The 27,529-nt window shown below is 46.6% G+C and overlaps 2 protein-coding genes across 3 annotated transcripts; one reads left to right on the top strand and one right to left on the bottom strand.

Annotated features, from left to right (window-relative positions):
* The first annotated feature begins 1,031 nt into the window (after positions 1-1,031).
* On the top strand, positions 1,032-17,708 carry DDX55 (DEAD-box helicase 55). Its single transcript, XM_058531266.1, has 14 exons — positions 1,032-1,154; positions 3,949-3,999; positions 4,089-4,175; positions 5,035-5,126; positions 5,204-5,266; positions 7,234-7,383; positions 8,011-8,200; positions 11,023-11,105; positions 13,254-13,385; positions 14,533-14,625; positions 15,296-15,410; positions 15,891-16,059; positions 16,382-16,674; positions 16,915-17,708. Exons 1-14 carry the CDS (start codon positions 1,047-1,049, stop codon positions 17,089-17,091), a joined length of 1,803 nt encoding a protein of 600 aa, XP_058387249.1. The 5' UTR covers positions 1,032-1,046; the 3' UTR covers positions 17,092-17,708.
* A 694-nt stretch (positions 17,709-18,402) lies between these two features.
* On the bottom strand, positions 18,403-27,379 carry EIF2B1 (eukaryotic translation initiation factor 2B subunit alpha). 2 transcript variants are annotated; one of them, XM_058531268.1, is made up of 10 exons: positions 27,300-27,322; positions 26,735-26,861; positions 26,383-26,484; positions 25,143-25,279; positions 24,916-25,032; positions 23,073-23,189; positions 22,435-22,499; positions 21,151-21,226; positions 19,428-19,553; positions 18,403-18,730 (listed from the first exon to the last, which is right to left on the bottom strand). In XM_058531268.1, the coding sequence occupies exons 3-10, from the start codon at positions 26,456-26,458 to the stop codon at positions 18,566-18,568; spliced, it is 879 nt and encodes a 292-aa protein (XP_058387251.1). In that variant the 5' UTR covers positions 26,459-26,484; positions 26,735-26,861; positions 27,300-27,322; the 3' UTR covers positions 18,403-18,565. The 2 variants fall into 2 exon arrangements, with proteins under 2 accessions (XP_058387251.1, XP_058387250.1); XM_058531267.1 differs by lacking the exon at positions 26,735-26,861 and having other exon boundaries at positions 27,300-27,379.
* Positions 27,380-27,529: the final 150 nt, after the last annotated feature.

The raw sequence follows: 27,529 nt of genomic DNA, 5'->3' as shown, positions 1-27,529 counted from the left end.
CTCAAAACCACCATTACCTTGGGTGCTGTTATAATCCTCCTTTTGGAAATAAGGAAACAGGCTTGCCTTTGCTTTCAGAGCTGTCTGTGGAAGTCCCATTTTATGAAGCAGTTGTCAAAGGTATTTTCAGCATGTGATGATCATATTTCAGTGAAAATGTTGCCTCAGGCTTTTATCTTTTGCTTCATTTAGTCTGAGATGGCCGGAGTCTGCATGAGTACCAAACGCGTTTATTCATCCCCAAAATATTTGTGCTACCAGTTGTAGCCACTGCGATAAAGAAAATAGAGAAAAATCCCCATCATCCTGGGATTTACCTTTGGGTGGGGGAGAGGAGCCTGACAAACATGCAAATTACAGGGCATATGAATGGTGAGTGCCGAGGAGGAAAACTAAAGCAGGGTGAGCGGTTTTGGTGATGGGGAAGGAAGGCGTCCCCGGGACGACGTTTGTGAAGACCCGACGGGAGTAGGGAGCGCGCCCTGCGCAGAGCTGGAGAGGACGTGCGCCCCGGAGCCCGCGTGTCACAGGTGCTCAGGGGACGCTTGCGGGGTGTGCGCGGCCCCGGGGACGGGAAGGGAGTGTTCTCCAGGACACGGACTAACTTCTCGGAGGTCAACCGACGCTGCCTGTGTGCCAGGCCGCGGGCCCCCCCTCAGCCCTGTCCGTCCACTCCCTCCGGCCCCACTGTCCTGGGGCCAGGCCGCGGCGCTGTGCTGCCACCTGCCTCCGATGGCGGAGCAAGGGGGAGCGCCGGGGCAGAATCCCTCCCGCCGAAACGCCTGCTCGGCGTGGAAAGGCGCCCTGAGCCACGGTGCCTGCGCAGGGCGCACGGTACTACTCCGGCCTGGCCCCCGCCGCCCGCTTTCGTGTGCCCGCGGTCGGCTTCCCACCCTGCCGCCCGCCGCGAAGGCGTCTTCCCCGCCCTCCGGAACTTAGCGGTTGGAGCAGCGTTCCCGCCCGGCCCTGGTGGCGGCCGGAAGCGGAAGTGCTCGCCGGCGGCGCCCGGAGGCGACCAGGTGGCGGCGGCGGCGGCGGGGCGCGCCATGGAGCACGTGACGGAGGGCTCCTGGGAGTCGCTGCCGGTGCCGCTGCACCCGCGGGTGCTGGGCGCGCTGCGGGGGCTGGGTTTCCCGTACATGACGCCGGTGCAGGTACCCGCGCGGCCGGGGGCAGGGTCCTCCGGGCGCGGGGCGGATGCGGTCGCCCGCTCCAGGGGACGCGGCCGGCAGGTGGTGGCGCCAGGCTCGCCTCCCGGGGCTCTCGCCCCTCCGGCTGGAGCTGCTGGCGCGGCTGCAGGCCGCCCAGACCTGGGGGAGCCGAGCTGCTCGCTGGTCCGGCAGGCGGCGGCGCACACGTGCCGGGGTCTCCACCCCTCCCCACCCCCGGCTGCTGGCGCCTGAGTGCCGGGGGCGTGTCCTGGCCCTGCCGCCCTAGCTGTGCGACCTCGGGCAGGTGGCTTAATCTCTCTGTGCTTCGTTGCCCTTCCCTGTGAGGTGACGAAAGTAGTACCTGCCTCGTGGGGTTATGGTGGGAATTCCGTAGACGGCGTTGGGCGCGTTATGGCAGCTCCGTGAGTTTACCTGCTGTCATTATTATGTGGGCTAAGTGAAGCGTCCGGCTTACTCATTTATTCAAGAAATGCTTACTGAGGACAGACTGTGTATCAGGCGCTCTTCAAGGCTCTGGGGGTTTTGCAGTGTCGGTCCCCTCTCATGGGCCTCATTTTCTATGAGACAGAGAAAGGAGTAAAGGACTAAGATAATTTCAGCTGCTAAGTATTGTGAAGGAGCTAAAACAGACTGCTGTGACAGACAGTGACAAGGAGGTACAGCATAGGAGGAGGGATGGGGTGTTAGGCCAGGCCTCTCTGAGGAGGTGTCATTGAGCTGATTCCTGAAGGGTGGAGGAGCTGGCTGTGGGGCCATTGGAGGGGATTCCCGCAGGGAGAAATGCTGGTGCAAATGCCCTGGGGCTGGAAATGAGCTTGGAGGAACAGAAAGAAGGCCTTTGTGGCTGGAGCACCAGGAGGAGAGCAGGGGGGTTGTGCAGGGTCTTGTAGGAGCTCGGATTCTTTTCTTTTTTTTTTTTGTGAGGAAGATCAGCCCTGAGCTAACGTCCATGCTAATCCTCCTCTTTTTCGCTGAGGAAGACCGGCTCTGAGCTAACATCTATTGCCAATCTTCCTCCTTTTTTTTTCCCCCAAAGCCCCAGTAGATAGTTGTATGTCGTAGTTGCACATCCTTCTAGTTGCTGTATGTGGGACGCGGCCTCAGCATGGCCGGAGAAGCGGTGTGTTGGTGCGCGCCCGGGATCCCAAACCCAGGCCGCCAGTAGCGGAGCGCGAGCACTTAAGTGCTAAGCCCCGGGGCCGGCCCTCGGATTTGATTCTGAATGCAGTGAGACGCCTTCTTATATGGGAAGCTGTGCAAGAAGGGAAGGGATGCGACTGCTGTGTAGACAGTGGACTTGAGAGCACTGAGAGAAGCAGCGAGGAGGTCAGTTAGAAAGCCAGTGTCAAGTGCGAGATGGTGGCCTGGAGTAGAGAGGAGGCAGTGGATGCTGAGAAGTCAGGGTGGAGATAGCTTTAGGGTTGCTGAGGGACAGATGAGGGGCTACGAAAGAGAGGAATCTAGAGGGACGCTGAGGTTGTTGCCCCTATTGACCGGGTGAGTGGTGGGACCACTGACCCAGATGAGGACTGCTGGGAGGGGTAAGGCGTGGATTTCAGAGGGCAATTCAGGAGAGTTCTGTTTTGAAATGTTGAGTTGAGATGTCCGTAAGATCCTCAGGAAAGATGTGGAGGCAGCAGGCAGGGCTGGGGATAAAACTTGGGTGTGCCATGTGCCAGGCCTTGGGAAGGCGTGCAGACGGGACCCAGTCTCTGTCGTCGGAGGTGATCGTCTCTGTCTGTGCTGTCTGCTGCGGTCGTCACTAGACACGTGTGGCTGTTGAACACTGGAAATAGGGGGAGTCCAAACTGAGATGTGCTCTAAGTGTAGAATGCACAACAGATTTTGTTCAAAGACTTAGTATGGAAAAAGAGTGGAAAATATCTCATTAATTTTTAAAATATTGATTACATGTTGATGTGACAATAGTTTGGATATATTGGGTTAAATAAAATGTATCATTAATATATATTTTACCTCTTTTTACATTTCTTTACGTGGCTACTAGAAGTTTTAAAATCGCATATGTGGCTCACGTATTTCTGTTGGACAGCAGTGGTCCAGAGCAGTTTCTCAACCTCTGCACTATTGACATTTTGGACTGGATAATGCTTTGTTGTGGGGGCTGTCCTGTGCTTTGTAGGCTGTTGAACAGCATCCCTGGCCTCTCCCTACTAGATGTCAGTAGTACATACCCCCTCCCCGGGTTTTGACAACCAAAAATGTCTCCAGGCATTGCCAGATGTTCCCCGGGGGCACAGAAATCACCCAGGTTGAGAACCGCTTGTGCAGAGGCAGTTAGTAAAGTCTGACATGTGCTGTGATGTGACCTCAGGCTCTGGGGACCCGGAGTGGAGCCTGAAGGGGTGACCTCAAAGCCACGACCTGAGTCTGCTTCAGGTGTAGCCGCTGGTTGCTGAGACCCAAGGGCCAGGCTTCTCCTAAGACCTGGAGTCCGGCGCAGTGTTTAAAATGAGAAGGTTTACTCAGAGTCACTGTTCTCTGATATGAGAACTGCAGGGGACCTTGAAACTCAGTGTCTTCAAACCCTTCCTGGTCCAGAGAGGAGAAGTAGGGGAGGCAGGACTAGAACTCAGGAGTCCCGAATCCCAGCTCAGACACCCTGAGACAGATTCCCTTGCCATGTTACCTTTGAGCCCACTCCTCTGGGGTGCCTTGTGGTGACTGCTGAGTCCGCGTTGTGGTGGGGTCCAGCAAGGCCACATCTGTGGAGTCCTGGCATCTCTAACCAGCGCTGTGCCATCTTTCTCTTTAGTCTGCAACCATCCCTCTGTTCATGAAAAACAAGGATGTCGCTGCGGAAGCGGTGAGTAACTTGTACATGCGGCCCGTCCTCCTGTGTTCCCTCCAAAATGAACAAGAGGAAAAGCCAACCAAGACTTTCTCCCCCTGCAGGTCACAGGTAGTGGCAAGACTCTCGCTTTTGTCATCCCCATCCTGGAAATTCTTCTGAGAAGGGAAGAGAAGTTAAAAAAGAGTCAGGTGAGGGTAGTGAAGTGGTTTATTTTCACTTAATCATCGTAGAGTTCACAGTTGAGTAACAAGCTTGTCAAAAGCTTGGGGGGAAAAGTCTATTGTCGTTATTCACAGATTCTGTATTTGTGAACTTGCCTATTTGTTAAAATTTATTTGTAGCCCCCAAATCAATACCCCCGTGCTTTCATGCTCATTCACGGACTTGTGCAGAGCAGCGAGAAATCTGAGTGGCCCGATGCGCACGTTCCCAGCTGAGTTTGTACAAGGCGATGCTGTGCCTTCTTGTTTTAGCCTGTGAACAGGTGTCCTTTTCATGGTCTACTTACTGCCATGTTTTTTGCATTTTTGTTGGTGATTTCACTGTTACAATGGCCCCCAGACGTGGTACTGAAGTGCTGTCTAGTGTTCCTGAGCACAGGGAGGCGGTGATGGGCCTTAACGGAGAAAATACTTGTGTTAGATGAGCTTCGTTCAGGCACGAGTGACAGTGCTGCTGGCTGTGAGTTCAGTGTTAATGAATCAACAATATATATTAAATAAGGTGTCTTTAAACAGAAGCACACATAAAACAAGGTTGTGTATTGATCAGTTGACAAAAACATTGTGACCAGAGGGACCTGACCCTGTATTTCCCCTGGGAGCAGTGATTCAGTATTTGCTAATTCAGAGTTCCTGGTGACTTGATAGAACAGAACTACTGTGAATCATGAGAACTGACTTTAAAGTGGTTGATATGCACTGTGACCAGAGGCTGCTTGAAAAGCCCAGGAAGTGCTGTTTCTCTGGGAATTGCCTCTGTGAGGTGGAGGGTGCGGGCATGTGTGTTCAGCTCTGCTCATCGTGTCCTTTCCCCCGACATGGGCAGGTTGGAGCCATAATCATCACACCCACGCGAGAACTGGCTATTCAAATAGACGAGGTCCTGTCGCATTTCACAAAGCCCTTCCCGCAGTTCAGGTAAATTGGATGCAGTCCCTCTTAGTCAACGGCTGTGATTTTGCCTGACTTGCTTAAAGAGCTGTTTCTTGTTTTAGCCAGATTCTCTGGATTGGAGGCAGGAATCCTGGAGAAGATGTTGCGAGGTTTAAGGAACAGGGGTAAGTTTGCTTGCTTCTGCTCACTTCTTTGCTCGCTCTTGGCACTGAACCCAGGAGGAATCAGTGTGTGATCTAGGCCTAACTGGAAGCTCCCCTTTCAGCAACACCCCCCCGCCCAAAAGTGTTTTCTCCAGGCCAAACTCCCGTTTTGCTCGCTGGCTCTTCCCATGTGGCCCTGATGAACACTTCCCCTCCAGTGAGTCTTACCCTGCAGAGGAGAAGGGAGGGTGGGTTGTGGCCCCCCTGCTCTCTCCAGGTGACTCTATGGGGCTCAGGACCCTTGCTCTGGGCTCTCTCTAAGTGGTCTCATCCCTCCCGTGGTGGTCCCTGACCTCACCGAGCCCCAGACCCACAGATAGCCACTTACCTCCCTGGCGTCTCATAGCCATTGCAAACAGGTCTAAATGGGGGCTTGGAATTTTCCTCCCCAATCTTGCACTTCTCTGGAGTTTCCCGTTCATCTGTCCATGCAGGTGTGCTCCTGAATTCTGGGAGTCTGCCTTGACACCTCACCGTCCCCTCCACTCCCCCCTCACAGTTAACCATCACCACATCCTCTGCATTTCCTCTCCAAAGCATATCTCTAGCCATGGCCTTTTCTCCCTCGCCACCTCTCCCACTCGTTTCCTGGACTCCTGCAGTAGCCTTCTCTCTCGCCCCCTTATAATCCACTCTCCACGTGGCCTTTTCAGAGTGCCATCTGATCATGTCACTCACTGCAAACTCTTCAGTGGCTCCTGCTGGCCCTTAGGGTAGATCCTAATGTTTGTACAGGGCCTGTGAGGCCGCCATTCTCCACTGCCACCGCCCGCCAGCCCCACCCCGCTGCTGCGGTGGCCTGGCCTTCTCCTAGGTGCTGCTTGGCCGGGCTCTTCCGTATCTCCAGGAGGCTTGGGAAAGTCGGGGTAGTGGCTGTCTTGCAGCTTTTTATCCTCAGAGCCTCCCGTGGTGCTGAGCACACAGCAGGCGTTTAATAAACACTCGGAATGAATGTTTGAGTACGTGGTGGCCATCAGCCCTTTGGATTTTACTCAGTCCCACCATGAATAAGGTTTGAAATGAGCAGTGATAGGTTTTGTGCCCAATTTGTTAGTGAATCTTAATAAGGAGAAGTCTTTCATTGAATGCTCACTCTGTCCCAGCTATGACATGAGATGCTTTCCAGCAGGAGTCACAAGCTCGAGTTCCTACAGGGCTCAGAGGAAAACATCAATGTGTGAAGGGGGCCGGGTGGGGACTGGGAGGACCTGGCTGGTATGGGCCCAGATACTCATCGCCAGCTGATACTTGTCTTGCAGGACTTTGGGCTCAGTATGGCCAGATTTGAATTTTTTAATATGGAATATGGAATTCTAGGTTTTTGTGTGTGATCTCCAGGTTTTTTTAAACTGTTGGCATGTAATTCACATTTTACAAAAAGCATCTTGAAGGTCAGCCAGTTTGAGGGGTCACGTTTCGCCTTCAGTCTGCCAGGCTGTGGTCTTTGCATAAAATTACCTCATTCTGTTAACACTCATTTTATAGATGAGTTACCCAGGGCCTAGAGTGGTTGAGGAACTTGCTCTAGGTCAGGGGTCGGCAAACCTTTCCTCTTTTTTACAGATGGTAAATATTTTAGTTTTTTGGACCCCTTAGTCTCTGTCACAACTGTTTAGCTCTCTTGTAGTGTGAAAGCTGCCAGAGACAGGACGTGAATGAATAGGCGTGTTGTGTGCCAATGAAATGTTACAGAAACAGATTTGGCCAATGGGCCTGAGTTTGCTGACTCCGCCTGGGTCTTAGCCTGGAGCCCAGATCTGTCTCCCCAACAGCCCACGCTCCCCGCTGCGTACTCTCCTCCCCATCATGGTCTTCTCTCTCTTCACTGGGATTTAGATGACCCTTGGGGGATACAAAACTTGGTATTTGGAATCATAAATATTACCAAGATCCAGAGAGTACAGTAAACGTTAACTTTGTTTTCAAAGTGGGAATATCATCGTGGCGACTCCAGGCCGCTTGGAGGACATGTTCCAAAGGAAGGCCGAGGGCTTGGATCTGGCCGGCTGTGTGAGGTCCCTTGACGTCCTGGTGTTGGATGAAGCAGACAGACTTCTGGACATGGGGTTTGAGGCAAGGTACTGGATTTTGGACTTCATTGGCTTTGGGTGATACTGGATAAAAAGGAGAGCAAAATAGAATTCTTTTATTGTTCATGACTATTTTGATTAGCCGCATTTGAGTTTCAAATCATTCAGTTGTTTGGCCCTTCAAATTCTACCACACAATTTAAATTCCAGTTCTTTTTTCTTAAGATGCATTTTCCTTCATGGTTTCTTTTAAAGTTTTTGTGTGTGTGTTTTTAAGATAAACAGTTTTATTGTTTATTTTTATCTGTTTTATCTGTTTATTTTTATCAGTTTTATCTGTTTATTAACAGATATAATTCAGATATCATATAATTCACCCCTTTAAAGTATACAGTTCAATGGTTTTTAGTCTCAAAAAGTTATCTTAATTTCACTCCCTTTTAATTTCCCCATATTATAAAAGTATAATTATATGCTTGTATTGGAGAAACCTTGAAAAATTAGAGTATAAAGAAGAAAGAAAAATCACCCATCATCTCACCTCCCAGTAATATCTACTGTAGATATTGTGGTGGTTTCTCTTCCAGTCTTTTTAAATACCTGTTCAGTATCATAACGCACTGTTTGTTGATTATGCTGATAAATGAGGGGTTAAGGTCGAACCCTCTTTTTTAGTATAAACACCATCCTGGAGTTTTTGCCAAAGCAGAGGAGAACGGGCCTTTTCTCTGCCACCCAGACGCAGGAGGTGGAGAATCTGGTGAGAGCGGGCCTCCGGAACCCCGTCCGCATCTCGGTGAAGGAGAAGGGCGTGGCGGCCAGCAGCACCCAGAAGACCCCCTCCCGCCTGGAGAACTACTACATGGTGAGCACTGGGGCTGCTGCTTACTGGTTCCTGCAATTCAGTGATGATGCTTCCTGGGCTCCGCGGGACAGCGTGGTGACTGGTTAGCGATACTGAATTGTGTTCTTGAAATTTGCTAAGAGAGTAGATCTTAAGTGTTCTCATCAAAAAATAAAAAAGGTAACTATGTGAGGTGATGGATGTGTTAATTAACTTGATTGTGGTCATCATTTCACAATGTTTATGTATATCAGATCATTACATTGTACACCTTAAATATAGACATATATGTTTTTAATATATAAATATATTTAAATATATACAATTTTTATTTGCCAATTATGCCTTCCTAATCCTGGAAGAAAAATAAAACAAGTATTCTAAATTAAAGCAATTTACTAAAAAAACTTAATTTTTTGACTTGAACTGCTTTCAGTAAGCTTAGTTTTGTTTTTCCTTTTAAATGATCAACTGTAATAATTGTTTTAGCAATTTATTAGATTTTTGTTTCTACTTACTTGAAAAATGATTCCTTAATTTTTTCTTAACTTCACTGTCTGTATGTTTTATCAATGTGGTATACAGTGTTCCCACTAACATATGTTAACTCCTAGCAGTTAAAACAAATAAACAAGCAAACAGTAATAGTGATGGGTGCTCTAGGGATTAGCTTGCAGTTTTCTAGAAAAGTAAACCTATAAAATGATACCCTGTGGCACATTTTAAAATGCATTTGGGGACAGAGCTAGGACAAATGGAATGGGCGGTCATACTCATCATTCAGCAAGTAAGTGAATAAGCAGGTTAACGTGGGCATAGATGTGTTTTAAGCATAGTCTCCAAGGATGGTGTGTATGCACCGCCTTCCCCCAAGCGATGAGCCGTGTTTGTTTATTACACGTGCATGGGGTGTGCTGGGGTGCAGGCCCGGGAAACACCAGGTCATGAGTTAGAGAAGGGCACAGCCAGACGTGCAGCTGACACACAGGAAATCAAGTGATAGACTCGCCCTGCAGGAGAGTTTGTTAGGGGACGATGTCCTGCTGCTTCGCAACCTAGATGTTGGGTATTTTTGATCTGCAGCTGGGAATCGCTGAATGTGCAGCAGTCCGTCCTCGCTGCCTCCCTGTAGTTTCCTCCTCAGGCAGTGGGGGGGCTTTTGGAAATGTGATTGTTTAGTGACGAGCCCGTCCCTCTTCCATTCCCTCCCATTGCTGGGATGGGCCCACAGGCATCCAGAGAGCATGGCCAGCCAGGGGGCAGCGCCATTTGGGAACCGGGAGAACCCAAAGGCCACTGTCACCGCTTGACAAGGCACATCTGAATTGTCAGCCAGGCTCAGGGCTTTGCTTTTGGCTGATGGGCTTCGCAGCTCGTGAACACGGCTACATGTTCACATAGAAGTGGACTGGTTTAAAAACCAGTGTCTCTGTTTCTGTGGACTGTAAAGGTGACAAGACTGCTGTCCTTGTGTCCATTTGTGGGGGGATTAAAGGTAGAACAGGGAAAACCACCTCTAGTGCAGCTGCCTGGAGGATGCTGCTGAGATCAGACGGGTTCACATGAAGTAGGAGTTATCCTCAATGTTGACATTTCTGAAGCTGGGCTGGTAAAGGCAAGAGGCTGGCTCTTCCAGGCGGAGGGACGGGTTCTGTAGATGATGTAGTGGTTAAGAGCCTGGGTGCATATCTTGGCTTCGTCCCTTTCTAATTGAACTAGGTGAACTCACCAGGTCATCACCTGTAAAATGGGGCTCTAGCAGTACCCACTTCATAGGGTTGTTGTGAGGATTCATTTATTAATACAGATGAAGGTTTCTAGGCCAGTGCTGAGTACATAGTAAGTACTAATAAATGTTAGCTTTGGACACCCGCTGTGGTTACTGTTGCATTCTGCTATTTTGCATTTATTTAAGTGACTACGTTTAGAGATGTGTGAGTGTGTGAGAAGAAATTCCAAACTGAGCATTTGGTTTTGGTAAAAATAGAGGGAATGCATTCAGGTGGATTTAAATGTCTCCAATTTAGGGGCCTGAATGGAGCACCCGATTGCATTATTAAGAGAGGTTGGAGTCTATCTCCATGGAGGTCTTTCAAATCATTATGTACATTCCTTTCTGGAAACCTGTGTTCACCTTAGAGTGGTGATTTCTTAACTCTGCTATGCATCAGAATCTCCAGGAGCTCTTAAATAATACAGATTCTAGGGTCCACTCCTAGACCTACTCATTCGTAATCTGTATGCTGTGCCCAAGAACCTGCATTTAAAAAAAATCTAGGGGCTGGCCTGGTGGCGTAGTGGTTAGGTTTGCATGCTCCGCTTCGATGGCCCAGGGTTTGCAGGTTCAGATCCCGGGCATGGACCTACGTACTGCTTATCAAGCCATGCTGTGGCAGGCATCCCACATATAAAGTAGAGGAAGATGGGCAGGGATGTTAGCCCCGGGCCAGTCTTCCTCAGCAAAGGGAGGAGGATTGGCAACAGATGTTAGCTCAGGGCTAATCTTCCTCACCAAAAAAAAAAAAAAAAAAAAAAAAATCTACCCTAGAGATGGTGTTGTAGCTGGCATGGTACCTGTCTCTGTATTGGGATTTGGGAACTATTGTATTAGATGACTATGTGTCTCTTAGTTACATGATTTTGTGACTTATGTGTGTCAGCAGCACATGCTGATGCTTATTCTGAGCCAGGTAGACTGATCAACATTCTAACTAAAGTCTGAGTAAAGTCATGGAAGAAATTAGATTCTTTAAAATTTAAGGTTGAAACTGAAGATAGCTATGGGGATTATTACTGTCAGTAAATTTGTTTTTATTTTATTAGTTTTCCTTTTTATGTTGTAGGTATGTAAAGCAGATGAGAAATTTAATCAGCTGGTCCATTTTCTTCGCAATCATAAGCAGGAAAAACACCTGGTCTTCTTCAGGTACTCATTCTGGAGTCTGTGGTGGGAGAGACGGGGTTCAGCCACACCCAGATGCATGTAGCCCTCAGGTTTGGAATCCCATTTAGGATGGTTCTCTCAGCTAGGAATGCTGTTAGCTGCAAATAACGGAAAACCCAGCGTGTATGGCTGAAGCAGGAGTTAATGTTTCTCCTATGGAAAGGAGTCCGGAGGCGGGCGGTTCCTCACATTGGTGTATGTGTCAGCAATGTCGAGGTCCATGTTTCTGCAGTTGTCTTGGCTTTGTCCTGTATGTCACCCCATAGTCTCAAGATGACCGCTGTCATACACTCTGTCCTGTCTGCACTGAAAGCAGATAGAGGAGGAAAGGCAGAGGGAGGGGGAAGGGCAGTGTTAGCTGTATCCGTCCCTTTTAAGCAGCAGAGCAAAAAGCTTTCTCAGAAACCCCTCCTCCCTAGCTGACTTCCGCTTTCATTTTAGGGGCCAAAAGTGGGTCACCCACAGCCCCTCACTTCGAGAGAGGCAGAGAAAATGAGTGTGCAGCTGTCCCAGCATCTGTAGTGAGGGAGGGGGAGGAGGAGGTGGTTGGGAATGGCGTTTGATCAGCCGGCTCAGTGTCTGCCACTGTGGGGTTTTGTCCTGTTGTCTAAACACAGGATAGGAACAGATGTGTGTGTTTTTTGAGCTTTTTCACCCCTTCTCCAGATATACCTGTGGCGTCGTTTTCCGGCAATACCAAAAGAATTTTTTTTCTTTTCCATCTCTTTCCACCAGTAAAATGCATTAGGTATATTGACCCACAGTTAAGAAATATAACCTGGAACACACACACACAAACACAAAACTGAAACAAAGATTTCACAAAACTGTACTCGATTAGGTGGGAGGCATTCTGAAGTTTTCTATTCTTTTCTAGTCTAATTTTTAAAAATTGCTGTTAAATTGATTTCAGGACCACCAGATTGCTTTCAGGGTCTGTGGGCTGACCCTCAGTGTGTAAAAGTGCTTTTTTATGAACTGGTGTGACTCCTGGTGGAAACAGTGCAGACTCGGGGAGCAGTCACTTAGCACAGATATTTAACTAGACAAGAGTGAGCCCAGATTGGAATCCTGCAGCCTGGTATAGTGGGAAGAACACTGGAGAAGGAATCAAATCTTGGTTCTGGTTCTGGCTCTGCCACTCACCTGTATTGCCTCTCCATGAGCTTCAGTTCCCTCATCTGCAAAAGGATGCGATGTCACTCTGGAATCCCTCCACATACGAGGGGGTTCGGGGCGAGCCTTTCATTAGAAGGGTACTGTGTAGGGAGCTTGCCAACGTAAAGAGAAAGTTGAGTCCCCAGCCCCTAGGGGAGAGAGGCTCTGGGGGCCCGGAGAGCTCCGTGGCCATCTCTTCAGGGCACATCCTCATTGGGATGACTCTGCTCCAGCCCCCTTTTGTCCTTGGGTGACTCGACTCCAAGTCCAACTGTCCAGGACAGAGGATCGGATTGGTCTAACTTGGGTTATCTGCCGAGCCCTTGGGAATCACACTAATGGAGGAAGAAGCAGTTCCCCAAAGGAGAAGCGGGAGTGTTTTATTGTTTTTTTATTTTTATTTTTATTTATTTATTTTTCCCCCCAAAGCCCCAGTAGATAGTTGTATGTCATAGTTGCACATCCTTCTAGTTGCTGTATGTGGGACGCAGCCTCAGCATGGCCAGAGAAGCGGTGCGTTGGTGCATGCCCGGGATCCGAACCCGGGCCGCCAGTAGTGGAGCGCGCGCACTCAACCACTAAGCCATGGGGCCGGCCCAGGAGGGTTTTAAAATCTTATAAAACGATTTACATTTAAGATGTCGTTTTTTTGTTAAGAATGACTACTTCAGTTTAATTCATTTATTAGAGGGCCAGAGAGATTCCCCTTGCTAGAACATCTTTAGACAGTGGCAATACATCCTTGGGGTTAATTCATATTTAAGGGATTTTGTCAAAAGATTGGCCTTTCATGGGCTGAGAGGTTTTCAAATTTGAGCTTAGTTGTGGATGGTGTTCATAACCATTTTCCTTTGCATTCTCCCAAAGAGGAGTGGGTCATCTCCACTGCACCTGGTGCTCGTGGCCTCCCTCCCCGCCATTGTGGAAAGACCGAGATGGTCAGTGACTCTAAGCCCTCTGTCCCTCTCGCAGCACCTGCGCCTGTGTGGAATACTACGGCAAGGCCCTGGAGGCCCTGGTGAAGAGCGTGAAGATAATGTGCATCCACGGAAAGATGAAATACAAGCGCAATAAGATCTTCATGGAGTTCCGAAAACTGCAGAGGTGCGTCAGCTCGTTGGAGATGGCAGATCTCCGCCACTGTACACTTTTTTAGGGCCCCGAACTCGCTGTGTTCTCCCCCTGTCTCTAAACCTTTGCATCTGTTGTTTTCCCTGCCTGGAGTCCTCTTCCTCCTCTAACCCAGTTATCACGTCTTCTCTGTATAGATGCCCAGAACCCCTGTCCCTCTGTCCTGACCCCCACTGCACTTGGCTATACTGACTTCCTTAGTTATCTATCGACTTCCTGCTAGATTTGAGGCTCCATGAGAACAGGAACATGTATGTCGTGTTCACTCCTGAATCCCCGGTTTCTAGCCCAGGGCCTGGCCAGTGGGCGTTTGATAACTGTCTGTCGAACGGGTGAATAGAGCAGGTAGGAGCAGTCCATGAAATCTAGCTTGCTGGTTGTCAAGTGGGTGACTACAGAGCAGGGAACTTGTGTCTCTTAATGGCCTTCACTTGATTTTTTTTGTGTGTGTGTGTGAGGAAGATTAGCCCTGAGCTAAATCCGATGCCAATCCTCCTCTTTTTGCTGAGGAAGACTGGCCCTGGGCTAACATCTGTGCCCATCTTCCTCTACTTTATATGGGACAGCATGGCTTTGACAAGCTGCGTCGGTATGTGCCAGGGATCCAAACATGTGAACCCTGGGCCGCCGAAGCGGAGCATGCGCACTTAACCACTACGCCACCAGGCCGGCCCCTTGTGACTTGATTCTTTTTGTGCGTAAAAATATTAATTTTGGTTTTCTTAATCACTGAGCATCCTGGCTTTGTTAAAAGCACTTTTTTGGGCAAAATGATACAACTGATTGTTACACCTCAGTCAGGGAGGGAAAATTTCACTTGTTTTTTGTAAACAGCTGCCAAGGATTAGACCCACTGCTGTTTCTTTTTTCAAGTGGGAATATGCTAATTTTAAGGATTCTTTCACTGTCTCCTCCACACCTCCTATTTTCCTTGGGAATTTGTAAAGTCCTAAAGATTCTTAGGAGGAAGAAAAAATCAAAATGTTATTACTAAATATTTGCTTCTGTGAGAGATTCTGGAACCTATATATTTCTGTTGTCACTGAGATCAGTCAAGACTGTTTGATGGTGATGGAAATGGTGGCCTTCTTACTCAGAATGGTGTTTTCTCATTTTCTAGCGGGATTTTAGTGTGTACTGATGTCATGGCCCGAGGAATAGATATTCCTGAAGTAAACTGGGTTTTGCAGTACGACCCTCCCAGCAGTGCCAGGTACAGCATGATGGAATGTTCCCCTCTCTCTGTCGAGGTATCTAACATAACAAAATACGGATCCTGAGGAAAATAAACGTAATGACATTTGTCAAACGTTATTTTATGTAGCAAAAATAGGTGGATGGATAAATCATCATTGGGATATCAATAGTGATACTATGTTACGCAGCAAGTAAAGGTATTTTCAAATGCTTTTTGAAGTTCTTGCAGAAATGCACAAAATAGAACGTTTAAGGGAAAACAATATGTAATACCATATATGGAAATTTCAATTATTCTCCCAAAGTAATTATTCCTAATAAGTGTTTCCAAACATAGGAAAATGCCTGTAAATATAAACTCCTGAGCAATAATAATGGTTACTTCTCGGTGGAGGGCTTATAAGGTCACTTTTATTTTCTTTTTTATACTTTTCACTGTTTCCCAAATTTCCTACTAGGACCATGTTCCTACCTGTATCATCAGATAGACATAAATTTAAAAGTTTTATAGTTCACATCAAATGTCTTACTGAATCCTATCTGGCTTGCAGTATATATTTAATTGCCAGCTCTTCTAACACTAGGAAGTGGCAGGGTTGGGACCGAGCTGTGACACTGGCGGCCCCAGGCCTGTGTCTGGCTCAGCCCTCATCACGTGGCGATTGTGTCCCGTCCTGTGCTCACAGTGCCTTCGTGCATCGCTGTGGCCGCACAGCCCGCATCGGCCGTGGTGGCAGTGCGCTCGTGTTCCTCCTTCCCATGGAAGACCCATACGTCAGTTTCCTTGCAGTCAACCAGAAAGTAAGTTGTCTTCTCTTTTCCCATGGAATGCCCAGTGACGGGGGAGTTGGAAAAGTTCTTTTCTAGCAGGTGGTCTGGAGCTTTGAGTAGGGGTTCAAACTCACAGGGCCAGGATGGTGCTGTAAGTGCGGGAACCTGGCTGGCTATAAGGCTGTGGAGAGGCACCAGCCTCATCTAGAGTGGCAGCTACTGCTCAGCCCCGGCCGAGTGACACTACTGGGGAACACAGACCTCGTGTTGCCATACTTTCCAACTGGAAATCAGAATTATGTAAAATCTGATTTTAAAATTTTCTTTAAAAAATTTAAAATACTTTTTGGACCAAGTAAAATACTTGCGTTGGATTGGGCTTCAAGGCCTCTGATTTAAGATGAAAATGAATTGTTTTGCCTTTGGGTTTACTGGTACTGGCTCTGATGGGGGAGCCTTGGGGATGAGGTGATTCCAGCCAGAGAAGGTGAGAATGTGGTCTTTGTGCAGTGCCCCCTGCAGGAGATGAAACTCCAGAAAAACACAGTGGACCTTCTTCCAAAGCTCAAGTCCAGGGCCCTGGCCGACAGAGCTGTGTTTGAAAAGGGCATGAAAGCCTTTGTGTCATATGTCCAGGCTTATGCGAAGCATGAATGCAACCTCATCTTCAGATTAAAGGGTAAGTTGGACTTTTTATTCACATAATTGTGTCACCATATTAAACATCTGATGGTCTTACAAGTATGAAATTGCTTTGTCTTATAAAAATGTTATGCATATGTCAGGGTTAATGTTTTCTAAACATTTAAAAGGAGGTCTTCTAGGGTTTGAGTAGACAGAATAAACTGGCCACTGGTGCTGAGTATTCCTTTTTAGTAAAACTGGATTTACTTTAATTCTAATTAAACTGAATCTGTTAGACCATTTGGTTAGAAAAAATCATATTGTTAGGAATCTTCCGAATTTTGGGTGTGCTAATGCTGATGTTTTGGTTTAATTAGATCTCGATTTTGCTAGTCTTGCTCGAGGTTTTGCTCTGCTGAGGATGCCCAAGATGCCAGAACTGCGAGGAAAGCAGTTTCCAGACTTTGTGCCTGTGGATGTTAATACAGACACCATTCCATTTAAAGATAAAATCAGAGAAAAGCAGAGGCAGAAACTACTGGAGCAACAAAGACAGGAGAAAACAGAAAATGAAGGGAGAAGAAAATTCATAAAAAATAAAGCCTGGTCAAAGCAGAAGGCCAAAAAGGAAAAGAAGAAAAAAATGAATGAAAAAAGGAAAAGGGAAGAGGTAAAGTTTGCAGTTTTTTTAATTACTTAAATATTCAACTTAGAATTCTGAGCAAGTTTTATTGGAGTAGTATCTTTTAATAGGAATTGCTCTCAAATCTCTCTTACGTTGGTGACTTGGGTGGGGACGTGCTGTGTGTGGAAGCTGGTCTGAGAGCATATAATTTTCCTGATTAAAAATTGCTGGTTTCACGTAGGACACTGAGAAAGTCAGTTGCTTGCTGGTCTCTTCTGCTTTTAGGGCTCTGATATTGAAGATGAGGACATGGAGGAACTTCTGAATGACACAAGGCTCTTGAAAAAGTTTAAAAAAGGCAAAATTACTGAAGAAGAATTTGAGAAGGGGTTGTTGACAAGTGGCAAAAGAACAATGAAGACAGCAGATTCGGGGCTCTCAGATTCGGAAGATGACTGCTGATGCCGGTGCCTCAGGGGAAACGGCAGGAGTGCGAGAGCGCAGGGAGGACGATGAGCTGGCTGCGCTCTGCAGGCAGCTCACGCCTGCTCCTGCTGCGGATCATAACTTCAGCAGACGGCCAAGAAGCACATCTCTGAAAGCTGTCCTTTCAGACTGCGGAGAAATGAGGAGTTTCACCCTCATGAATATTTCACTAAAAACATACTAGCCTTGAAGATGTCTAACAGAAGCAAGTATAAAATTATTTGAGTGTAAATAATAGATGTCGATATTTATTTTGATGGGTCACCTGTAGTTAAAGAGCTCATTTTTCTGTGGGTATTTTATACTTATTTTTAACATAAAGATGCTAAAGTATACTTGATGTTAGGCCTTTTCAAGTTCCTTCGTGTTTTCAGGCGCCTGACCTGGGTGTCCTCACCCCTTGGACTTGAGTTTGAGTGCATCTCTTGGATGCACAGAACACCTGCACAGGGTGGCTGAGGCTGCTGGGGTTTTTCTTTTCTAATCGTCCCCAATACTGTTTTATTGGGGAGTATCTAAAATAAAAGGAAGCAGGTCATTTTCTGGGAAAGGAAATTATTATGCCCTCTGTTGAATAAACTATATCCTTCTGATCCGACTGCGTCTTACGTGTTTCACTGTGGCTGCACAGTGTCCTCACCATCATGGCCAATATGTTTTGGGCCTGGGGTCAGCTTGCAGTACTAATGCAACACTGTATCAAAATCTTTCATATAATTTATTTGAAAAGATGCTGAATTTGTTCCCAAGTTTAAATTCACCTCTTTCACAGATAGAGAATTTAAGTTTATAAGTGTTCGAAGGCATCTTCGTAAGTGGTGAGCCATGCAGGGTGCTCCTGCTAAATGCTGCTTCTGCCTTCCTCGGTTCTCCTGGTAGTTTCCACTTCGTTTGGCTTGATTCTGCGGGATGGCAGCCCCTGGCTCGTGTTCACCACTGGAAGCCTGATGCGAACTCACCAAGGGTTTCCTGCCTCTCTTGTGAGGCACCACATGTAAGATGTGTCCTGGGCAGCTGTGAGTCAGTTACTGAGGGGGCACCTGGCTGCAGTTAGGAACACCTGCTATTTAGGCCTGCATCTCTTTAACTGATGCTTTTGGCAGATCAGTCAGTTGAGTGCAGTGAAGATGAAGGGAGGGGGACCTGGGCATATCTTCTTTCATCAGTTAAGTAGCCAATAATCTTTAACTTGTATTCCTAGAAATGATGAAAAGTGTCTGGAAACTGTAAGCACTATTTAGGTTGGGTTTTAGGGGAACCATGAACATATTTTAGATGAGACTGAAATGAATAAAAAAAGGTTCTCCAAGATTTATGATTTTAAATCCTTAGTCCATAGATCTTCATTAAAAAAACAATTCATTTTTGGCCTGGCTCACCGTGGGGTCAAGAGGCTACTCACCTTGCCCCAACTACAGCAGCGGTACGCTGGCAGGAAAGGCTCCAGTGGTTAGAGGTACAGCTTGATGAGCTCGTCGCTGACTGCTGAGGGCGTCAGCACGCCCAGGTCTGTAAATAGCAGTGTTATCAAGGAGGGGGAGGTGTAGTCCACCCACGGGTGCTCCTCTTTGAGGTCTTGTCCGTTCTGCGCCGACTTCAGAGTATCTGCCTTATACTGCAGAGACAGGAAACAGACGTTAGTCTGCCCCATGTACTTAGGGCTCTGAACTGGTGGGGCCCTGGCCTGAGCAACTGGTGTGCCACCACCTGACGGTGCTCTCTGGGAACGGGTGAGCCAGATCATGGCGGCCTACTGGCCAAGAGCCACAGATGAATGAAAAACCTAAACCATGTGTTCCCTCGCTAGTGTGCTGGGTTAACTCCTCCAGACCGCTCAAGATAATGTGTTTACAGGGAACTTACTATGTGCCAAGTACTATGCTAAGCTCTTCCCATGGGTAATCTCAGAATCGTCATAACCCTGACAATACTATTATCCTGTGTCACAGATAACTGAAGTTCAGAGCTTAAAATGAAAGGACTTGCCCAAGGTCACACGGTCAGAAAGTGGTGGACATGGGAGCTGAGCCCAGACAGTCGACTCCAAAGCCTGGACTGCTGACCACCAGCTTTCCCTGCCTCCCAGCCCGTATCTAGCGCTTAAGTGAAGGAGAGACCAAAAGACTGGAATTCCGGGGACAAATTAGAATCTATGAATCTAAGTCCAACACCCAACAATTTATCTTTGCATCCTAAGTGTTGGAGAAAACAGCAACGGGAAGTGAATAACTTATTGGGACATCCTTAGCTCTGCATTTTTTCAAAGGTTTCAGTTTAGACTCAAATACCCCTTCCACTATTAAAACTCTTGCCTTAAATTCATCTGGGACGTCTTGCTGGTTTAGTGGGAAGAGCCGTACAAACTTGAAACTTTCTGCAACCACATAAAAAGGCTTGTTCTGTGCTTTGGCGCACACGGCCATCTGGTTGGTTCCGATCTGGGAAGTCAGAGAAAATGGAAGATGAGATCTTTATGGCACATCTCAAGTGGAAGCAACAGAAAGTATAGGATCAAACACGATATATGCAATTCTTGCTTTGGAATTCAACAGGACGTTGTAAAAATTCAACAGGATTCTCCAAAGATACACAAATGGCCAATAAGCACATGAAAAGATGCTCAGGATCCTTAGTCATTAGGGAAATGTAAGTCTAAACCACAAGATGCCACTTCACACCTTCTAGGATGGCTATTATTAAAAAGGCAAAATAACCAGTGTTGGCAAGGATGTAGAGAAATTGGAATCCTTGTATGGTGCTGGTAGGAATGTAAAATGGTGCAGCTGCTGTGGAAAAGTGGTTCCTCAAAAAGCTAAACAGAATTAACATATGACCCAGCAATTCCACACCTAGGTATATAGCCCAAAGAGTGAAAACAGAAACCCATGTTGATAATTGTACACCAATGTTCATAGCACCATTACTTACAATAGCCGAAAGGTGGAAACAACTTGAGTGTTCATCGACTGATGATGAACAGAATGTGGTCTACCCACACAATAGAATGTGATTCAGCCATAAAAAGGAATGAAGGAGGGACACCGGCTACAACATGGATAAGACTCTGAAAACAATACGCTGAGTGAAATAAGCCAGACTTGAAAGAACAACTATTGTATGATTCCATTTATATGAGATACCCAGAATAGGCAAAATCATGGAGACAGCAAGTAGAAATAGGGGGGGTGGAGGAAGGGGGAGTTTTTGCTTAATATTCACAGAGTTGTTTGGGGTGATGGAAAAGTTTTGAAAACAGTGATGATGGCTGCACGACAATGTGAATGTAATTAATGCCACTTAATTGTACACTTAAAAGTGATTAAAATATATATACAATGGAATACTACTCAGCCATAAAAAAAGACAAAATCGTCCTATTTGCAACATGGATGGACCTGGAGGGTATTATGTTAAGCCAAATAAGCCAGAAAGAGAAAGACAAACACTGCATGATTTCACTCATAAGTGGAAGATAAACCAACACATGGACAGAGAGAACGGTTTGGTGGTTACCAGGGGCAAGGGGAGGTGGGCGGTGGGCACAAGGAGTGAAGGGATGCACTTATATGGTGACTGACAAACAATAATGTACAACAAAAATTTCACAATAAAGAAAAAAAAAGTGATTAAAATGGCAAACTTTATGTTATATACATTTTACCACGCAGAAAAAAACAAATGCTAAGCAATGTATAGAGAAACTGTAACATAACATTATATTGACGTCAAATATGCTCAATTAAAAAAAAAAAAAAACCCCAAATCCACTTCTAGTTAAAGCCTATTTTGAGTAAATATAAATTACATTCTCCTAATTTACATAGACCAATCTCCAAAGCAGAAGGAAATTTGACTAAAATTTGACTACTGCAATGGCTTAAGGGAACTGGGAAACAATTCGAGGCAACGGTGAAGTCCTGAAGCTAATCAGGATGAGACAGATGAACCATAATCGACAATGCTGTTTTGGTGTCCTAGATCAGCAATGTATCTCCATGCCTTGAGCAAGGAATTCTGGAGAACCGATGCTCCTACCTTGTTAATAATTCCTCCGTTCTCAACAACTCCTTCAGCACCAACTATGACAAGATCCACTTTCTCCATGATATAGCTAAGGAAATTAAAAAAAACTGTTTTATGCTCTCTTTTCTTGGCTCTTGTTAGTAGCATCATCACCTGCAAAGACTAATATTTCATTTTTTGTGTGTGTGTGAGGAAGATTAGCCCTGAGCTAACATCTGTTGCCAATCCTCCTCTTTTTGCTGAAGAAGATTGGCCCTGGACTAATGTCCATGCCCATCTTCCTCTAATTTATATGTAGGACGCCTGCCACAGCATGGCTTGACAAGCGGTGCGTAGGTCTGCACCTAGGATCTGAACCTGCGAACCCTGGGCCCCCAAAATGGAGTGTGTGAACTTAACCACTACGCCACTGGGCTGGACCCTTAATATTCCATTTTTATCATGGTAAGTTCCTCCCATAATTACCTTTCTTCAAAGGAGCACTTAATCAACTCTTAGCCCTGTTACCAGTTCTGCCACAAGGGGCATTAAAACCTTTTTTGATGACAGCCGCACAGTAAGAGGTATAATTCACGCTGCCACCTGTATGTGGACATGCACACCTCCATGTGTCACTAGAGCAGTGTTGATCCTCACTGCACGTGGGGCACTCTACTTTCTGTTCTACTTTAACACCAACAGAACAAAACTTCAAAACCTGATTTGAAGATGGAAAAATGTGTTATGTAATTTAAGAATCTTTCTGGTAGGGTGAAGGCCAATTTACCTTTTAAAATGAACAATTAGTGGAGTTCTTCAAACTGCTTACTCTTGAGTGTATTCCTCATTTCCTCAATCACTTGTCTTATGTGTTCTCTCTAAGAGACTATTACTCCTGCTTTCTCTTGTGAGGACACTGACAATCCATGGATCACGTGACCTTGGTTTTAGGAGTGAAGATGCACGGGCAAAGAATCCCAGTGCCACTGAGGACAGCCCACGTCTCCAGATGAAGAGGGAGCACTGATTCCAGGTGCTGACCCTAACCCGGCCTCTGCTCCTTGCTCAAAATGCACTATCATAGTACGGAAACAACTCCCACTCTCCCCAACACCCTACAGCCCTGTGTTCTGCGTACACTATCAAGACCTTATAACAAGCTCGGTGGTTTAATGCAGCTGTCAATTAAGGGGTGGGATGCTACCCAGTGCAGGTTTATGAATGGGACTCAAACCTTCAATTTGGAAACGCTGCTCCAAGCCAACCCTGGGAGTGGGGGAGGAAAAGTGATCATGGCCAGGGAAGCCAGACACTTACCCAACAGCAGCATCCAGGACCACAGTGACAGGGACGTTGAGGTGGCAGAGGGCTCTGGCCATTTTCTTACTGAAAATGACATTTTGAGAACATTAGAGGAAGTCTCATAGTGATGTATGATGAGTCACTTAATTTGGACAGTGATAAATCACGTTAGCTTGAAACTCAGTTAATATTAATGGATTAAGGGGAAGATCCCAAGACTCTGGACTAAGAAAACAAGAATTTGGGTTCTTTAGAAGGAAGTATGTTTTTCTGGAAAACTATACTCTTGGGGACCATGGGTAAGAGATGCAAATTTGGAAAAAAAAAGAAAGTTTTAGTTTATTATCTTCTGTATAGCCAGAGACGTGCCTTATCTCCTTTGATAAAAAATCTTTCTTTGATAAAAAAATCTTTCAGTTGACACAATCTCTCGCTGTTCCTCTGATTTAACTATTAAATAAAAACTCTAGATCCTCTACTGCCACGTACTGCAAATGCAGAGTGATTTTTCTTCCAGGGCAGGAGTGGGCACTGTCAGAGGCAATGCTGATTGACTGGCAAATAAGGGGGCATGTTCTGGCTCCTCTTATGGTTCTAATCCTGAGTTTGCTCTCTAAAATGACTGCTGGGCACATAACCAAATGGAAAGATACTTGCCCCGATAAATCAGGCTGTGACTCAGTAATGTACACACTGAAACGCTTCTTGGCCGCCACAGCTGCTTCCAAGACTTTCAGGACCACTCTGGAGTAGGCGTGAGTTAATATTCTCTGCGGGCCGAGAAAGCTCCGTCAAAAGGGCAAGCTTCCCAGCGATCACCCATACCCTCGGCCACTCTAATGCATGTTCCTGGTACCCTAAGGCTTTTCTGCATGCATTGTCACAAATCAACTAGAATCAGAAAGCAATCCTGGATGGTACACTGAGTTTTAAGCCCATATACAAGTTGAAAAAGGTTTCTGCTAGAGCAATATATCATGGAGTCTCCCCTTCCCATAGCAGGTACAGAAGCGGAATCCCCACACAGTGTCACTCACAAGACACAAAGCCTTTCCTCCATTAGGCTCTTTGGGTTGTCTTTCCTATTTGTAAGACATGGTTTGGGCCTACAGGCACCAGGCAGGGAGCATAAGTAAATGCAGTGGGTTGGGTGGGGCCAGCAGCAAAGTAGAAAGGCTAAGCTCCAGCTGTCACCACATGGTCCACTGTTGCCAGATCATCCGATTTTTCTAGAGGAGCTAAAGATCCAATATTTAAATGTTGGCTAACTTAATTTTTTAAAAATTAATAAATACTGTTCGGGGTAAACAACCCATCTATGGGCCAGATACAATTTGCAGACATTTACATGTAACCTATAAGGAATAGAGTACAGAGGACTACATAATGCAGGATGGATGGACACAGCTCTCGAGCTCCTTCCTGGGTCTCACCTGAGAGCTTGTTAGAAATGCAGGTTCTCAGGCTCCGCCCCAGACCTGCTAACCCAGAATCTGCATTTTATAAGATCCCCAGGTGGTTCATCTGCATGTTCCAATTTGAGCAGCTCTGCTCTAAGTTCAGTCTAAATCAGCGCTCATGTGGGTGGGGATTGCACATTAGACTACCCCAGAGCAACTGAAACCCACAGAACACCGACAGCACGGCGAGTCTGCGGAAGGAGACGGCCTCAGCAAGAGGCGGTCTTTGCCTCCACTTGCCTAAAAATGGCTTTGTTTGCAACTGGCTTTTGTATAAGTTCCACTCACATCTAGTATGTCATTTATTTAATAACATACTTCAAAGGTTGGGAAGAGGTAATAAAACAGAGGACAAGATTTCAGAGTCAAAATGCAAGTCAGTCATTTTACAGTTGGTGGGGGCTAGGATGGCAGAAAGGAGGTAGGCTGCTGGGAGAGCCTCCCAAGTTTGATTGCCCTTTGGCAGGGAGAAGGACTTAACTTGCAGGTCCTGTCTTTCTTTACTCATAAACACCTGGCAGCTTTGCCTCTTGGTAACAGCATTTGAAAAGAAGTTAAAAAGAAAATCTCAAACCAGTGCTGACTGTCACCAGGAAGACAGTCGGTATCACCCAGTGACAAGAGCTGCTCTGTGTTGATTTAATTCAGATTAATTAATACATATCCAGTAATAATAATACTTATTTAGTAAGCCATCTTATCAAATCAAGAATCATCCATGCTGTCCCAGTGTTTTTTTCTGCCTGTTTAAAATGACAACCATCTATAATAATACCTACATTTATACAGTGCTTACCATGTGGCAGGCATGGTGCACAGCCCTTATACACACCATCTCATTAATCCTCACAACTCCTCTATGAGGTAGGTACTATTACTACCCTTATTTAATAGATGAGAAAACTGCAGCACAGAGAGGTTAAGTAACTTGTCCAAGGTTACACAGCAAGTAAGTGGCAGAAGCAGGATTTTACCCCAGGAGTCTACCTCCAAAGTCCTTGCTCCCAATTACCACACATGATGAATATCTACTCACCGCCCCATCTTTAATGAAAGTATGGCACAGATCTGCAATTTTATTTCTCGACAGTGATATTCTCCTGAGAAAAAGCTCTCCCCGCTCAATCATGGTTTCTTTACATTTGGAGTAATCCTAGGAGGAAAGAGCAAAATGAAGCGAACTGGAAGATCCGGGTAAAGCTGAGAATATTTGTAGCCAAACAGAGAAGCAAAAAGGTAACCCAAGGCGGGGTGGGGGCTCACCGAGTCTTCCAGGGAGGCAAGGCTGATGAAGCGCAGGAAGAGCTCCCCGCCTGAGGACACGGCCACGGAGGAGTCCACGCCACACAGGGTTTTTATGGCCCTGGTGAGATTCGCCCTCAGGCCCTGGAGTGTCTCCCCTGGAATGATCACATGAGGAATGTGACGTAGATTTCAGTATCACCGCCCCTTGATGGGTCTGCAGTTCATTCATTCATTCAACCAGTCTTTATTGCGTGTATACTGTACACCAGGCACTGTTCTAGACGCCAGAGATACATCCGTGAACAGGACTGACAGGGTCCCTCGTCTCCCTCCTTGTCTCCCCACTCCCTTTCTAGTGGAAGAGGCAGATAAACAAGCACACAAAAAATAAGCAAGTTAATTACAGATTGTAATGAGGATGGAGAAAAGCAGAATGATGAGAAAGGAGAAGCTACTTTAGACAGTTAACAGTGATGGCCTCTTGGAGTGGGGGCCATTTAAACCGAGACCTAAGAAAGGATCCAGCCGCACAGAGATCCAGTGGGAAAGGTTCTAGGCGCAGACCACGCCAATGCAAAGGCCTTGAGATGGGAACAAATTTGGTGTGAGAAACAAAGAGAGGCCAGCACCGCTGAAGCACAGTTCAGTGAGAGACAGCATGGAAGGAAATTAAGTCCCAGTAACAGGAGGTCTGTGAGGCGGGGCAGGTGAGGCCTAGGTGTTTGGGTGTTACTGTAAGGACAATGGTTAGACACTGGAGGTTGCCCTAGAGACATATGTCTTTAGGCCAGCCCTTCAGAATAAAGAAGGCTTTATTTTGCTTATACAAGATGTGATGCTATAGCCAGACGCTTACATTTAGGATGCTTGAATTAGTAGGCAATGACAACGAATGACATTAATACCACAATTTATTCTGGAACGTTCTCTGTGGCATCTGCACAGAATCTGGCACAAGTCAGAAGCTCAATAAACACTTGTACAGCTGAACTACTGCTCTAATTTAAGCTTCATGGTTAACTCGATATAAAATGGTCACTCTTGATTCGAAGTACATTTCATTTATAAAAGGGGACTCATTTAATGATACCTTGAGGGCTCTCTCCAGGTTAAAGGGAGGACTGAAATGCAGGAAGAAGCTGAGCTTGGGGCTAGATTACCTTATGTAGCCGCACATACATCTCTCACTTTCTACACGTCTAACAGTTATTAGAAGACTTTCCTAACGCCCAGAGTGTTTGAGGACGACCCTCTTTACCTTTATCTCTCTTCAAGTACTCCAGCAAAGTCCGGATGGCAGCCACTGCTGAGGCCATGTCAGGATCTTCTTTCATTTGAGACTTAAAGTATTCAATTAATTCTGGGAAGAAAGAAAAAAGTGATTCATCAAATTCATGTAGCAGGATGTAAGACCAGAGAGCTTGTCAATGACTGTTGACCTTACGAAGAAAACTAATTTTAAAAACACTTTCTTTTCGGGGTGTTTGGCTTCACGGGCATCACAAATGTTGGTGGGCATAGAGATGACACTACTATTTGCAAACTCTCTTTCTCTCTCATTTTGAAAAAGCTATCCGTGTACATACAATGGCATAAAATTTAAGCCTTACCGAATGATAGTGAAAGGTCCTTCTCTTCTTATTCTCGACCCCAAGTGCTGAGAGAATCCCAGAGTCAACCACCTTACCAATTGCTCCAGCACCCCTCCCGTCGATATGCTAAGTCAAGCCTACTCACCTACGTACGTACGTACATGTATGAGTATGGAGAAGGCCACCCCCCTCTTATTTTTTTACATGAAAGGTACTACATACATTAGTTTGTAGTACTCTACCAGATGAGCACATCAAATCTGCCCTTTCCTTTTGATTCTAGTACCAGATCCACTAGTGCAGGGAGTCTTACTCATACTTCACATATGAGGAAATCAAGGCTGTGAAGACCTGCACATTTCGTCCGAATCTCACTTTTTGGAGAAGGGCACTGGAAAGCGTGGGCAGAGGGGGTGTCTGGGGATACCCACAGGACCCAACCCTTGGATACAGGAGCAGCGAGAGGTACTGAGCTGTGACCAGAGAAAGCACATCCAACCGAGCAGCCTGAACTTGGAAAGCGAGCTCTCCCGGAGCCCAGCCGGGGAGACGCGCCCAGCAGGCCCGTCCCATCCCCATTTACCCCTGTCGTCCATGGTGCCCTCCGGACCCCGGAGCCCGAGGGGCCCGAGACGCCTGCGCCACCGGGATGGGTCCCACCACCGCGCGGGGGGGTCCGAGCCACAGGGACTGACAACGCGCGGCGCGGTTCCGCTCTCCACTTCCGGCGCTTTGGGGGGGGGGGGCGGGGCCGTGGGTACGGCGCGCGACCTGGGCCAAATCCCCTGCTCGTCACCCGGCGGCGCCGGAAGT

The sequence above is a fragment of the Diceros bicornis genome, chromosome 35 (genome assembly GCF_020826845.1).
Source record: "Diceros bicornis minor isolate mBicDic1 chromosome 35, mDicBic1.mat.cur, whole genome shotgun sequence".
Lineage (NCBI taxonomy): Eukaryota > Metazoa > Chordata > Mammalia > Perissodactyla > Rhinocerotidae > Diceros > Diceros bicornis.
The sequence above is the reverse complement of the archived record's forward strand: the minus strand, read 5'-3'. Positions and strand labels throughout refer to the sequence as shown.